Raw genomic sequence first — 14,573 nt, 5'->3', positions numbered from 1 at the left:
CACAGTGCTTATTAAGGATGACTCACGCTAGACCGGGCCGGAGCTTCAGGCGCTTCGTTTTCTATGGAAAACACCACATGATTACCGATCAGACATAATAGAAAATTACATGTCGGAGGCCTGGGGCCGCGGCCCGGCTCGGTCTAGCGTGAGTCATCGTTTAATATATAAAATAGGTACTAAGATATTTTTACAGTAAATTTTTAGCAAGTAGGTATAGTTGCTGCATGTTCTCCCATGTAGAAAGTAAATCGCCGTTGAGAGAAATGTAACCAAAACACAAGGCCGCTCACACTTTACTTGTCAGTTGGACAAATTAAATTTACTGGTTTGCTGGTTTTTCGCAAATTGCGTAAGTTTCCATTAAGTAGTTACTGCTATAAAACATTGCCGAAAAAATAACAACATATCAGTTAAGAACTGTCCGTGCACTAGGAACAATACCTACTAATTAAATACTATGAACTCAAAGGTTTACACCTATTTAATAACTTATATTAAGTAAAAAAAAGTGTTTAATTAGGTTTTACTCTCTAATGATTACCAACCAATATTTAATTTTAAAACTACTAAATTAACCCAATCACAAAAATATGCTATGAATTTTCATAGAAGTAGAAAGTTTTTTTTCCAATTATAAAGGAATAAATTGAAAAAGTTACGCTTCCCACAGGACTTGAATCCACAACCTCCGCAATCCGTGCGTTGATCTTAACCAATTGAGCTACGGAAGTCTATCAGGGCCTTTCTTTTATAATAAAATAAAGTGATTTCCTGAAAACAATTCTTTATTTTTGTTTTCAGATCATACTTGCTGCCTGCATCCTGGCTGCAGTAGCCGCTCGGCCACAGGAGAGTCACGGACACGGTCACGACTCCCACCACCACGCAGTTTCCTCACAGCACATCCAGCGCCACGACGTGCCCGGCAAGGCGCCCGAAGGCCACCACGACTACTACGCGCACCCTAAATACGAGTTCGAGTACAAGGTGGAGGACCCGCACACCGGCGACAACAAGTCCCAGCACGAGGCCCGCGACGGCGACCTCGTGAAGGGCTACTACAGCCTGCACGAGGCCGACGGGACTGTCAGGATCGTACATTACACCGCCGACAAGAAAACTGGGTAAGCAATGTCTCTCTCTCTTCTTCCTCGCGTTATTCCGTCATATTGCCACGGCTCATGGGAGCCTGGGGTCTGCTTGACAGCTAATCCCAAGAATTAACGTAGGCACTAGTTTTTACGAAAGCGACTGCCATCTGACCTTATTGGGATTAGTCCGGTTTACTCACGATGTTTTTTCACCGAAAAGCAGCTGGTAAATATCAAATGATATTTTGTACATAAGTTCCGAAAAACTCATTGGCACGAGCCTGGGTTTGAACCCGCGACGTCGCACGCTCTTACCACTAGGCCACCAGCACTTCTTCGGAAGAAATGTTTATCTATAATTTTAATTAAAGGGAAAAAGTACTTTAATGTTTGTGATGATTTCTTTCATTCATTTTGTGAAAAATAATAATATGGTGTATTTCTCCTTTAACAGATTCAACGCTGTAGTTACCCGTGAAGGACACGCCAAGCACATTGTCCCTAGTCATCACCACTGATTTAACTATACTTAACTATACCTGTTGTTGACTATTGTGTAACGTAATTTGTTTTTAAAAGAGTATTTACTATTTATTATGTGAAATACTTTAAAAATATGTGTTTTTATTCCTATATACCTACGCATAAATAATAGGCTATTATGTTTTTATGTTGCTATGCATTAAAAATCTTAATCTTAGTCATGATTATTTCTTTCAAAATACCATATATGTATGTATTGTTTCTGATATCGGTGTTCTTAAATATTGGTTGGACATTAAGTAGTACTGAAAGTTCGTATGTAATTTTTACCTATTGTTTAAAAATGTAACTCTTTTGTTAAATAATTGAGGTAGAATTTTTTGTCATGTGTAGGTATTTTAGGAATGCTGGCTTAAGTATGTCAAGCATTGCTATAATTTCAACTCGATATTTTTTTATCAAATTATAACAGGTGATTTTTGCAGGTTAGCTAGATGTTTATTTATTAATGATTTTATCATTTATTTTGAAATGTCCACTTGTTCAGCCTTCACGAAGTTACGCATTTGCTGCTTATAACTTAATGAAATCAATTCATATTTCTGTTCAATGCCTAATTGATATCAATGAAGTCAAGGTAAATTTCACATTCATTCACGTAGACCACCGGTTACTTACTTATTTAAAGTTGTAGTTGTGACTAGGTAAACATACCGATAGTTAGGTGTAACTCGGATGTTGTAATGAGGCCTAACTTAAGATTTCAAAAAACATTGATTTCTTAAGTCGTTAAGTTTCCTTAAGATAAGTTGGTTCGGTAAATATTAGTTTTTTTGTGGAATATGAAGGTGAGTGGTTAATCAGAAAAAGGATTTGCTTGTAAAAAATATTATTCGGTAAAAAATATTTACAACATAACAATTATCGGTAGATCACAGATTCATACGTAAAATGTAATATACTAGAACAATTTAGTAGTGGTGGTGGTGTTTCTCGGGGACGATATGGTGGGTTTCGTGTTTCACGTCAGCATGGAATCTGCAAAAATAAGATGATAAAATAAATTATTATTTGGTTTCAAAATACAAAATATTATTTTTGCTCTTCACGGTCTGTGAATAAGCACGTTTGAAAAACATATTCGTAATGTTCTTTATTTGTATGCAGTGCTTGACGCAAACCGTCTTTTTCTGCCGGTTTGTTGGTAACAGGAATTCATGTTTGAAATTGTGGTTTGGTACAAAAAAGTCAAAATTTGATGACAACTGGATGGTAATACTTTTTAGGCCGTTTTTTGCAGTTTTCCTCTGAAATGTCGGGCCAACGATTGACCTTCTTGTACAATGGATAATATTATTATAGAGCTTAACATCATCTTACCCGGTGTGCTTGTCGCCGTGGTAGTGGACGTGTCTGATGGAACCGTCGGGCTCGTGCAGGCTGTAGAAGCCCTTGACGACATCACCGTCGCGGTGCTCGTGCTGCGTCTTGTGGTCGCCGGTATGAGGGTCGTCTACTTTGTACTCGAACTCGTACTTAGGGTAAGCCTGTGAAATTTAAATACATTTTTAATCCATGAGAAATAACTGAATAGCACTTTTTTGAAACATCTCCATAAAAGCTAAATTAGTCATGTCTATCCTGCGTTACGCTTTCAGTTATTATATCAGAATAATAGTACATTACTACAGAGGCCGGGACGAAAGGGGTTGCCGGCCGAAGACATATAGACGGCCGAGCGAAGCGAGGCCGGATAGGTCTGAGCGCGGGCAACCCCATTTCCCGCCGAGGTATGTATAGTGCTTTTCTCAAACATGCAATGAAATAAATAAAATAAAAAATCCACGAAACCCAAGTTTTATTTATAGGAAAAACTAAAAGTAAACTACACCCAAAATATAACCAACACGTACCTATATCATTATCACGCGTATGTTTTACACGAGTCGTGTATTTTTACTACCCGTATGTTTTCATGTATCTTTGATTTTTTCGCCTTGTATCCGTCTGACTGTCGTTTTCGTCACATAAGTTTACATTATAGTATTTCATGTTGATATCATGTTTCACATACATCGTTGCTTTATGCATGGAGTAAATAAGTATAATTTCCACAGTGTTGACGAATTTGTAGTTACATTCATTTAAAATATGCCACAAAACTGTTTCTAATAAACTGTAAGCCATTTTTCTTAGTTTCTCAAATAATAAAATTGCCATAAGCAACCATATACATACTTCGTCTTTGACTTGGCGGCAGAGGCAGCAAGTTATTTAAAATCAATTCTGCTTACGCTGCCAATTCCAACACCTACGATTACAATTAATATTGATTTCATAATTTCGTCGGAACTCAAAATAAACTCATATTAAAGTCAAAAAATCAACAACGCACCATAAATCCAATAAAACAGAATGAATATTTTTCAACTTTACCTCCATAATAATTTAAAAAATATAACTACGCGTGTTTGAGTAGACCTTTTTACCGCTAACGTTTAGATGAAATATTTTTAATGTTTTTGTTTGTGTAGTTAAATTTATAATTTAAAATCATAAAATTATAGAATGTATTATTTATTAAGTTCATGTTGATTTTATACAAATAAAACTGCAAATTAAGCAAACATTGTTTTTTTTTTTTTTTTATAGGCGTAGTGGCATAGTGTCATTACGAACCATAAAGCAAATACTGCCTCTAGTTTTTTTTAATGGATGAATGCCACGATGCTGTGTCACAAATATCTGTGAAATGAAAATTAAAAAAGAGGACTTTGCCGGCCTAGGCCTGCAAGATGTGTATGAAATTCCATTAACGACCTTTTGTCCTAGCCGCACCTGAAACGTCATACTTCGCAGCCTATTATAAGGAACATAACATCAATATTTCATTGCATGTTTGAGAAAAATATATAAAATGCATGTGCAGCGGTCATAACAAACTTTTTAACGTAATAAACAATAATAATTTTAGTTCATGGGCATCACGAGTCACAATAACTCACGATTGTAACGCAATGAATTCAATAAAATTATAATAGTGCGTGGCTAACTAGAAACCACGCAAACAAGGACGCTCTTTCCATACTTACGTAGTAGTCGACATGGTCGTGACCGTGGTCATGGCCATGGTGGCCGTGACCGTGGATGGGCACGACGTGCGCGGGCCCGTCGTGGCGGGAGATGTGCTGCGAGGAAAACGCGTGACCGTGCCCACCGTGCCCGTGCCCACCGTGCCCGTGCCCACCGTGCCCGTGCCCGTAGTGGGCGGCGGCGACGGCCAGGAGAGAGGCGAGGGACAGGACCTGGAACGTAATTTAGTTTTATTTAAATTTATGTTCTAAAGAATAATGAGGCTCCACATTTTTATTCTTTTTATTTTTTTATAAATAAATATTATAGGACATTTTTACACAAATTTACTAAGCCCTACGGTAAGCTCAAGAAGGCTTGTGTTGTGGGTACTCAGACAACGATATATATAATATATAAATACTTAAATACATAAAAAACAACCATGACTCAGGAACAAATATCTGTATCATAATACAAATAAATGCCCTTAAAGGGATTGGAACCCGGGACCATCGGCTTCATAGGCAGGGTCACTACCCACTACCGGTCGTCTAAATTTGGCTAAAACACTATTTGAGGAGTACTGTCATCAATGGAACGGTATTGATAGTCAAGGAACATTTTAGGTGACCAAAAAAGGATTCAAAAGAAAGCCACAACAAATATCCATAAATGAACTCCAATGGCTATGATAAATGAAGGATGGCTCAGGTAATTTGTGTGACAAAAACGTGAACGTGAGAAACTTATTAGTTTTTGGATCTAAGGTGAAAATTTGTTTTATAAAGAAGTAAGACAATTTAATTGTCAAGTAGCCTTTTTTCTCTATGTATCAAATAATACTTTTCATTTTTGATTTAAAATACTTTTCAATGATTTAATTCACTTTATAATATTCTTTACTAATTACCTTGAAGTACATTGTAAATTAATCGGTTTTGTCCTACAGGAGCTAAACACAACAGCTGACTGATACATACCAGCCGAATTCTGCGACTTTTATACTGTTGATAAGGGTATCAAGGCAATATTGATTTCACTAACTCATTCACTGGTAAGTTTGCTCGCCAACTAAGTCATGCATAGTGTTCGCAACTATTTCGTAAATTCATTGTTATCTGTATAAATCGTAATTAAAATCAACACGCACAAAAAGTCATTTTGCGGTGACACAGACAGAGATTTTAGATCGCCAATCAAAGAAATTTTCGTAAGGTCTGAAGTATTCACTATGTTTTTATGTTTTAAAATCATTTATTTACATACTAGATATATACAGTGGTACTACGAAACGAAATTAATAACTAGCATACATCTAAAATAGACCATTTACTATGACTTAGCTTATTTAGTTTATCTTACTCGTAAGATATTTTCATTTTATATAGTATTTAGTCCGTCCCGTATTTATTGTTGTGTATATCGTATAAGAAAAATCACACACAAAGTCATCAAAAGATCAGTAAAGTTTACATAACGAATAAAACTATATAGGTACCTAATGAACATGGCTACTATGTGCAAATATTACAATTTTACGATCAGTCAAAAACAATGATCATGATTCATGATTATTTTATCATCTTTACTTTTATGAGGGATATTTTTTTTTACCTCTTTAAATTGAATTACTATAAAAAAAAACCGGGCAAGTGCGAGTCGGACTCACGCACGAAGGGTTCCGTACCATAAAGCAAAAAAAAAAATGGAAAAAAATGCAAAAAGAAAACGGCCACCCATCCAAGTACTGACCACGCCCGACGTTGCTTAACTTTGGTCAAAAATCACGTTTGCCGTATGGGAGCCCCACTTAAATCTTTATTTTATTCTGTTTTTAGTATTTGTTGTTATAGCGGCAACAGAAATACGTCATCTGTGAAAATTTCAACTATCTAGCTATCACGGTTCGTGAGATACAGCCTGGTGACAGACAGACGGACAGACGGACGGACGGACAGCGAAGTCTTAGTAATAGGGTCCCGTTTTACCCTTTGGGTACGGAACCCTAATAACTACCTATTTTTAATAACCCAATTTATAGGGAAAAATATATTTAATATTTAACTGGCAAAACCGATATTTTGTTAATGAAACAAAAGAAAAAAATGAAATAAGTTAATTTATTTCAAATACAATAACTGAACTAGCCTAAAAGCAAAACAAAAAAAAAACAAAAACAGCCAAAAGCATGTCGTTTCCATCCTCAGTGTAGGGTTTCGTAGTTAGTTGCCCGTCCGTCAAAATTGGCTCGCTTGAATGTATGTACCAAAAAACCAAAATAAAAATACCTTCGCAGTGTTTTGTACGTCTTTTTGCTATGATTTTATTGATTTTTGTTGGATACATGCCAACATGGGTCATAAGTTCGAGGGGGAAGAGCGCATTTTATTTTGTTTCGGAGCTTTTATTTAAGAATTTATATATTTAATATGTCTTTTATTTAAGAATAAGAATAGTAAGAATAAGAAATGTTTATTAGCACAAATAATTATTTCGGAAAATATTCACATCCACCAACCCTATTCATTTCGAATGATCTATCCAACGACACGGCACCCCGCACCAGAGCCGTACAGGTTACTTTATGTACACTTTGCAGCTTAAAATTCAGAATGGCGGTATCAAAAACAACAAATGAATAAAAAAAACAAGTATATTTCATAAATTTACTAACAATAGGCTACAAAACAATATAACAAGTATAATTTTCAATGATGGTGGGCAGGGATTACATGCTTAGCGTGACCTTCCCTCTTGACTTCAGCGTTAAATCTGAAAAAGAAAATAAAAATGATTATATAAATAAAATACCATTTATACGTTTATATACCTAATTTACATTTCGGAGCAAAGAAAACGCACATAAACGAGAGCGTGACTGCCCGATTCGAACTTTAAGATACGTCTATTAATAGATCTAGAAACGATATGGATTAGATGTGTCAGTGTCAAAAGTGACGTTTTTGTTTGACAAAACTTTACTTGAGTGTATTACAACTTAATGTAAAAAAAACAACTTTTTGACGTTTCGAATATGACTATGAGACGATCCTACAGAATTTAGAAACAAATATCGTTCATTGTGACTTGTCGGAATCCGAATAGCAGCTATAAGTTATCTTACCCGCTGTGTTTGTCAGCGGAGTAGTGCACAATTCTGATGGTACCATCAGGCTCATGCAGGCTGTAGTAGCCCTTCACGAGGTCGCCGTCGCGGGACTCGTGCTGGGACTTCTTGTCACCGGTGTGCGGGTCCTCCACCTTGTACTCGAACTCGTATTTAGGGTGCGCCTGTGAAAGGATTCAATTATAAATATATCCGTACGAAAGAGCAGTATAAAACTCCCTGCCAGCTAATTATGGATGGCTTAATCCATCTTTATCCACCTCATAAAATAACTGCCACTTTTTAACACAGTGGGATAGAAAGTGACGGACGCCGTTTTATCACGTTGTCACGTACCTAGTCAGAACGACCATCATATCCGTACAGTACATCAGTTTATAAACTTCTTACATAGTAATCGTGGTGGTGTTCCTCGTGTTTCTTCTCGCTAGTCTGCTGCGGAGCTGAATGGTGTTCATGGTATTTATGCCCGTCCTCATGTCCATGGCTTTGGTGCAGCACTATGCTCTGAGAGGAGTATGCGTGTCCGTGGTGGTGTCCATCCTGAGGTCTGGCTAAGGCCACGGCCAGGATAATGGCGGCAAGGAATACCTGAAAATAGAAAACAGTCATGATTTTATCTTATTGTACTTCCTCGATCTCATGTTCAATCTAATTTTGTGTTCTTTTCAGATTCTATGCGAGCTTGCGTTTAAGGCCAGGGTACGTTTTTTATTTATTTATACTCGTAGGAACATAAGTGAAGGTTTATTCTAATCGTAATTTATTTATATAATGTCATTATATTATGAGCCAAAGACACAGGTACAAATTTTAAATATAGGTGTAAGGTAAACGTACTGGTGCTCGACGCGGTTCCAGTACCTACATGTCATCTTGAAACTTAAGTAATTATCAATAGAGGTGACAACAAGATGTCATTTATTGGGCATTAGCATGTCGAGCATTAGTACGTTTACTTTACCAGTGTATCTGCAGTGTCTAATTTTCAACATGGTTTAACTAACCACCTGTATTCAAAATAAAAGAATTATGATAACAATAATTAAAATACCTTTGTGTACATTTTTCGAGTATGTTAATGCTTTAAGTCTCAGACTTAATTGATAATGATGTAGTGTTTCAGTTTCTTATATATTAGCACTCATGAGAGTTTACGTAAGATCATATGTTTAAATATGGTCAAACCAGTTCATTACTATAAAATGTACATTACGGATTTACGATATCGGGTAAGTTGTAACCTTGAATTTGAGCTGCATTTTAATAGGGTTCCGAAGCTATAACGGCAAAAAAACCTTAATTCGTTTGTTCGTTAGTCTGCATGTAAGTATATGTGGTACCCATTTTATTTAGATAGATAATATATTATAAATTGATTTGTATGATGTGGATGATACACATATTTGTTCCTGAGTCATGGTTGTTTTCTATGTAAGTATTTAAGTATTTATATATTAGAAATATCGTTGTCTGAGTACCCACAACACAAGCCTTCTTGAGCTTACCGTGGGGCTTAGTCAATTTGTGTAAAAAATGTCCTATAATATTTATTTATTTATTTAATATGTATGTATTAACTAATGAGCTTCGAGGAACACCGGGATGGGAGAGAGCATTGTTACTATTTCCCCTCCACCGACGCATGGGTACAACTGTAGGTACCTATGGTGATGCGTGTAGTGGCTCATCCGTACACAAAAAGAGATCGAGGTTTGCTAGATTTGTCTTTGACTTACATTGTTAACTTTCATTTAATATTCAATGTGAACGATTGTCAGTTCTCGCACCTGTAAATTCGTACGTAAGTGTGACAGCCGGCCTAGCCAAGGTTACAATCGCTATCGCTTCGACAACGAAAAGTATTATCTCTCTCTATCACTCTTCCGTATTAGTGCGACAGTGACAGTTGCGTTTCGATCGCTACGGAGCGTAAGCGATCGGCATCTTGGCTACGCGGCCTGCCGGCCTAGCCAAGGTTATAATCGCTATCGCTTCGACAACGAAAACCATTATGTCTCTCTATTACTCTTCCATATTAGTGGGACAGTGACAGTTGCGTTTCGATCGCTACGGAGCGTAAGCGATCGGCATCTTGGCTACGCGGCCTGGGAGGCAACACGTCGAACGTGGTTCGCGGTAGGCTCTCTGGACTACGCTCCCAGGGACGCGATTAGGCATTTGATTTTTAGACATGGCAATTAAAAGAAAATGTTTACTCTCCATGACTTGAAATTCAAAGATTTAGAAGTCGGTTATATCCCTCCTTTTCATAAAAGTAGCCATGTAATTACCCTGTCATTAATTACCAGTAAAATTAGCCAAATCGCGCCCCCGTTAGTCTCATTTTCACGTATCACGCGCCGACGATGACCGGACTCAGTGTCAACACACAAAAACTCTACCCGTTGTTGCGTATCGGCTTTGACAGGGGTCGCGGTCGACTCAAACACTTTCTATATTTGCATATTTCTGCATAACTGACAATGAAACATATCAGCTGCATAACAATAAGTCACGAAATTTCAATTCTTTCTCGTGCGCTTAGCAAATTTTTAGCAAATAACTTGAACAGTAAACTGACAAGCAGTTTGAAGAAATATTTTTGATTCAGGCGTTATTTATGAAAAACATGAAGAAGAACATACTGATGTTAAGACGTAAATAAAAGTAATTAAAAGTATGAGATTTACACAATAATATGGGAATCTCATGAGATACACGTCCGCAACTTTCTATTTACTTTTTTAATTACTATAAATACATGATATACTGGGTCAAGCAGATCTTGTCAGTAGAAAAAGGCGGCAAATTTGAAAAATGTAGGCGCGAAGGGTTATCGTCTTATACAAAATTTGAATTTCGCGCCTTTTTCTACTGACAAGATTTGCTTGACCGTCTATAGATAGAATTTCTTTATTGTCACACCTCAATGCAGTAATGGCTCATCTACACGATGGGCCAACGCCGGCCACTCCAAGGGACGCAGCCTTGCGGTAGAATGAGATAGCAATATCACTTGCTCCCTCTAACGCATAAATGCGTCCCTTGGAGTGGCCGGTGTTGGCCCATCGTGTAGAAGAGCCATAAAAGATACATCTTAAAGAAAAACAATTGATTATAATGATAGAGGCATACAACAGGAGGTCTAATCGCAAGAATACTACTGTAAGAAGACGATTGCAACGAGTCCAGACTAAATATAGTAGTTTTTCGAAGACCAATCGTACATTACTAGTAGATCCCCATCAACAAACCAGTTTAAAGGTGCAATGACATTCGAGAGATCGAGAACTGATTTCAGTTGTGTTTACAAGATATTATCTTAGCAAAATTAACAGATATTGCAAGTTCAATAAAATGTTATCTGATGTAACTTAATGTCTAATTAACGTTGAGTACACTATTGCTCTTGACTCGAAAATTTTGCTATTGCTATTGTCGTATCGCCATTGATTAATTATCTTATTATTACATTCACTTATTTTTGTCTTTTGTAGAGGTCAATACCCGCTATTAAAAGTATTTCATGGTAAGGCAAATATAGTATGTTCGATAAAAAAAGTGTATTTTGTTCACATCTTTATGCCTTATTTTTTGGTCAAGGATTGGCTTCGTTAACCCATTAGTTTTTTTTTCTCAGATTGAATTGGGTAAGTACCAAATATATATAACACAATTGTAAACATAAAGGGACTATACTAAGCAAGTCCATAAGTAATTAAGAAATATTAGATAATGAAATAATTAGACACAGACTCAAATGTTAATATTTTTTATTTGGTACAAACATATCAAAGTCGAACACAAACAGGAACAGTATAAAAACAAAATCGTTGGTATATTAATAGTGATGATGATGATGGTGGGGCACGATGTGGTGGGTGCTGTGCTTAACGTCAGCATGGAATCTGAAAATAAGAAATAAATAATAAGGTAATGTATATTAATTATATAAATTCTAGTATATTTATTTGTGTATTCTATATGTAGTTTATCAGAATTATTAGTTGTTCGTTGTTCAGTTGTTTTCCAATGTTCTAATAAATGCCTCTGTTCTCCTTGCACCATTTTTACATGTCTTGTTTGACCCGATGGTTGACTGGTAGAGAATTCCATTAGGCATTAAGTTCGCCATTTGTAAAAATTTTTTATGTTTTGTGCAATAAAGTTTAAATAAATAAATAAATAAATTTATAAATAAAACAAAGGTTTGGGGACAATAGTACGCACATCGAACTTGGGCCAAACTAAGTACAGCTTGTAGCATCGCCTACACTGTTAACTGTACTTCGGTGAACCATATGCCTTTTGTAATAAGGTTCACCGATGTACAGTTGAGTTTTGCTGTTTGTACTATAGGTACTAGGCGGCTGCGGAGATAAACATACTTATATTATATACATACATACATACTTAAATACATAGATAAGTCAGGAATAAATAATCGTGATAAACATGCAAATAACTGTCCTTACCGAGATTAATTCAAACGAGTATCATTACCAACTAAGCTAGGAGGCCGTAAAATGGATAGTAACAAATGTTTAAAAGTAGCAGATATAAATCATAATTCTATAAATATTGTTTTTTGCGTAACATTGACCGAACATTATGGAACGATTATAAGATCTACCTCGAAGAAAAATTACCTGTGACGTTTTCACAAGAAACAATTTTCCTGAAGACCATGTGTATGTTAATTAACCCTTTGTGTCACAATTTTTTATTAATTTTTCTTTTTTTTATTAATAAAAGCGTGCATTAGTGTATGGCTTATGATGACTAACTAAAATAAGGGAAAACACTTTGTAGTCAATTTTGAAGGGGATGTATGTATAGAGGTGGTTGGTATAGATGACCACAAGGACGATATTAATTAAAGTAATGAATACGAGAAATAGAAATGTATACCTTAGGTATTGGATAGACAGAGATTTTTACCATTACAGCCAGTACCTACACAGGTATGTTTGACACGTGAAATAATTAGTCTCAGAAATCATGATTGCGTATGATCTTACCCGGAGTGCTTGTCGCCGTGGTAGTGGACGTGTCTGATGGAACCATCAGGCTCATGCAGGCTGTAGAAGCCCTTGACGACGTCGCCGTCGCGGTGCTCGTGCTGGGTCTTGTGGTCGCCGGTATGCGGGTCGTCTACTTTGTACTCGAACTCGTACTTAGGGTAAGCCTGTCAATAAAATATTAGTTGATTCATTCGTCATAACGTAGATTTTCTATAAATTATAGTATAAATTAATAAACAATACATAATGACGTCACGGTAGTAAGTATGTTTACGTTGATTCATAAGGCGGGAGATTTGTACTGAACTGTCTATTAAATTCTCATACAAAATCCGCGTCAGTTTTTGTGAATTAAACTTTAAAGGATGGCTCACGTTAGTCCGGGCCGTGTCCGGGCCGAGCTTCCGGCGCTTCGTTTTCTATGGAAGCGTCACTAGATCACGGTCGTCTGTCATAGAAAAGTAAGTTACGGAAGCTCCGGCCCGGACACGGCCCGGTCTAACGTGAGTCATCCTTAAGTATGGTATCGGACAGTATCGGTTATTCGTATAGCTTAACATTTTTAGGGTTCCGTAGCCAAATGGCAAAAAAACGGAACCCTTATAGATTCGTCATGTCTGTCTGTCTGTCTGTCTGTCTGTCTGTCCGTCCGTATTATGTCACAGTCACTTTGTTCCGAAACTATAAGCACTATACTGTTGAAACTTGGTAAGTGGATGTATTCTGTGAACCGCATTAAGATTTTCATACAAAAATAGAAAAAAAACAATAAATTTTTAGGGTTCCCCATACATAGAACTGAAACTCAAAAATTCTATCGTTTATACTCACGTAGTAGTCATGGTCATGATGGCCATGGTGTCCGTGGATGGGCACGAGGTGCGCCGGTCCGTCGTGGCGGGAGATGTACTGGGACGAGTGACCGTAGTGGGCAGCAGCCACAGCCAGGAGGGTAGCGAGGCAAAGTACCTGTAGCAAACAAATAAATTGATCAGCATGTTACTATTGTATAAAAAAATCTATTAGAACTGCATAGTCCAAGTCTGTAACTTCTGTAAGCAAGAAGCGAGAAATAGAAGCTAGGAGTACGTTCGCATTGAGGACCCTTTACAACTGGCTCACTTCTGATTTCTATTAACTTCAACTACTTTGAACTATTTATTCCCACACTAAGCTTTAACGTAAAGTAAGTTTCGTAAAACTATGCGTGACTACTAAACTCATGTGTTATTTTAAGATTTCAGGGTTGAAAATGTATGCTCTATGTACTGAATGCAAGAGGCGCGGTTGTAGAAAAAAGCTCTAACACAAGAATATAGCACTTTTTCACTATAAAAGAAATTATTCACGGTTTCTACCTATGTTTAGGCGTAAGTATTTAAATAGTTAATTATATTTTACCTTCGAGTACATTTTGTGTTGAGGTTTGTTTAGCTTTGTCCTAAGCCCAACAAGTAACTGATACATATTCAGAAAAATCTACGACTTTTATATAGTCGATAAGGGTATCAAGGCAATATTGATTTCACTAACTCATTGGCGGTAAATTTTTGCTCGCCTAAGTCATGCAGTGTTTGCAACTATTTCGTAAAGCATTTGTTCACGTTACACCGCACGCGCGTTGACGTTGCATACTTTAGACTTAAATTGTCTATTAATTTATGCAATGCAGTCTATTTTATCTAAGTAATTAAATGTTTCAGATAATTATATCAGATATGATCATGTTGACTGTAGGCCATTACATTTTATAACATTATTTATTAG

The 14,573-nt window shown here is 36.6% G+C and overlaps 2 protein-coding genes across 2 annotated transcripts; one reads left to right on the top strand and one right to left on the bottom strand.

Moving 5' to 3' along the window:
* The first annotated feature begins 402 nt into the window (after positions 1 to 402).
* Positions 403 to 1,612, top strand: LOC134665950 (cuticle protein 19-like). The gene is made up of 3 exons (XM_063523008.1): positions 403 to 472; positions 805 to 1,127; positions 1,549 to 1,612. Exons 1-3 carry the CDS (start codon positions 461 to 463, stop codon positions 1,610 to 1,612), a joined length of 399 nt encoding a protein of 132 aa, XP_063379078.1. The 5' UTR covers positions 403 to 460.
* An 845-nt stretch (positions 1,613 to 2,457) lies between these two features.
* LOC134666216 (histidine-rich glycoprotein-like) lies at positions 2,458 to 14,301 on the bottom strand. Its single transcript, XM_063523366.1, has 10 exons — positions 14,208 to 14,301; positions 13,638 to 13,775; positions 12,804 to 12,970; positions 11,639 to 11,690; positions 8,170 to 8,370; positions 7,777 to 7,943; positions 7,385 to 7,424; positions 4,670 to 4,882; positions 2,958 to 3,124; positions 2,458 to 2,615 (listed from the first exon to the last, which is right to left on the bottom strand). Exons 1-10 carry the CDS (start codon positions 14,271 to 14,273, stop codon positions 2,549 to 2,551), a joined length of 1,278 nt encoding a protein of 425 aa, XP_063379436.1. The 5' UTR covers positions 14,274 to 14,301; the 3' UTR covers positions 2,458 to 2,548.
* Positions 14,302 to 14,573: the final 272 nt, after the last annotated feature.

The sequence above is a fragment of the Cydia fagiglandana genome, chromosome 7 (assembly GCF_963556715.1).
Source record: "Cydia fagiglandana chromosome 7, ilCydFagi1.1, whole genome shotgun sequence".
Taxonomy (NCBI): domain Eukaryota; kingdom Metazoa; phylum Arthropoda; class Insecta; order Lepidoptera; family Tortricidae; genus Cydia; species Cydia fagiglandana.
The sequence above is the reverse complement of the archived record's forward strand: the minus strand, read 5'-3'. Positions and strand labels throughout refer to the sequence as shown.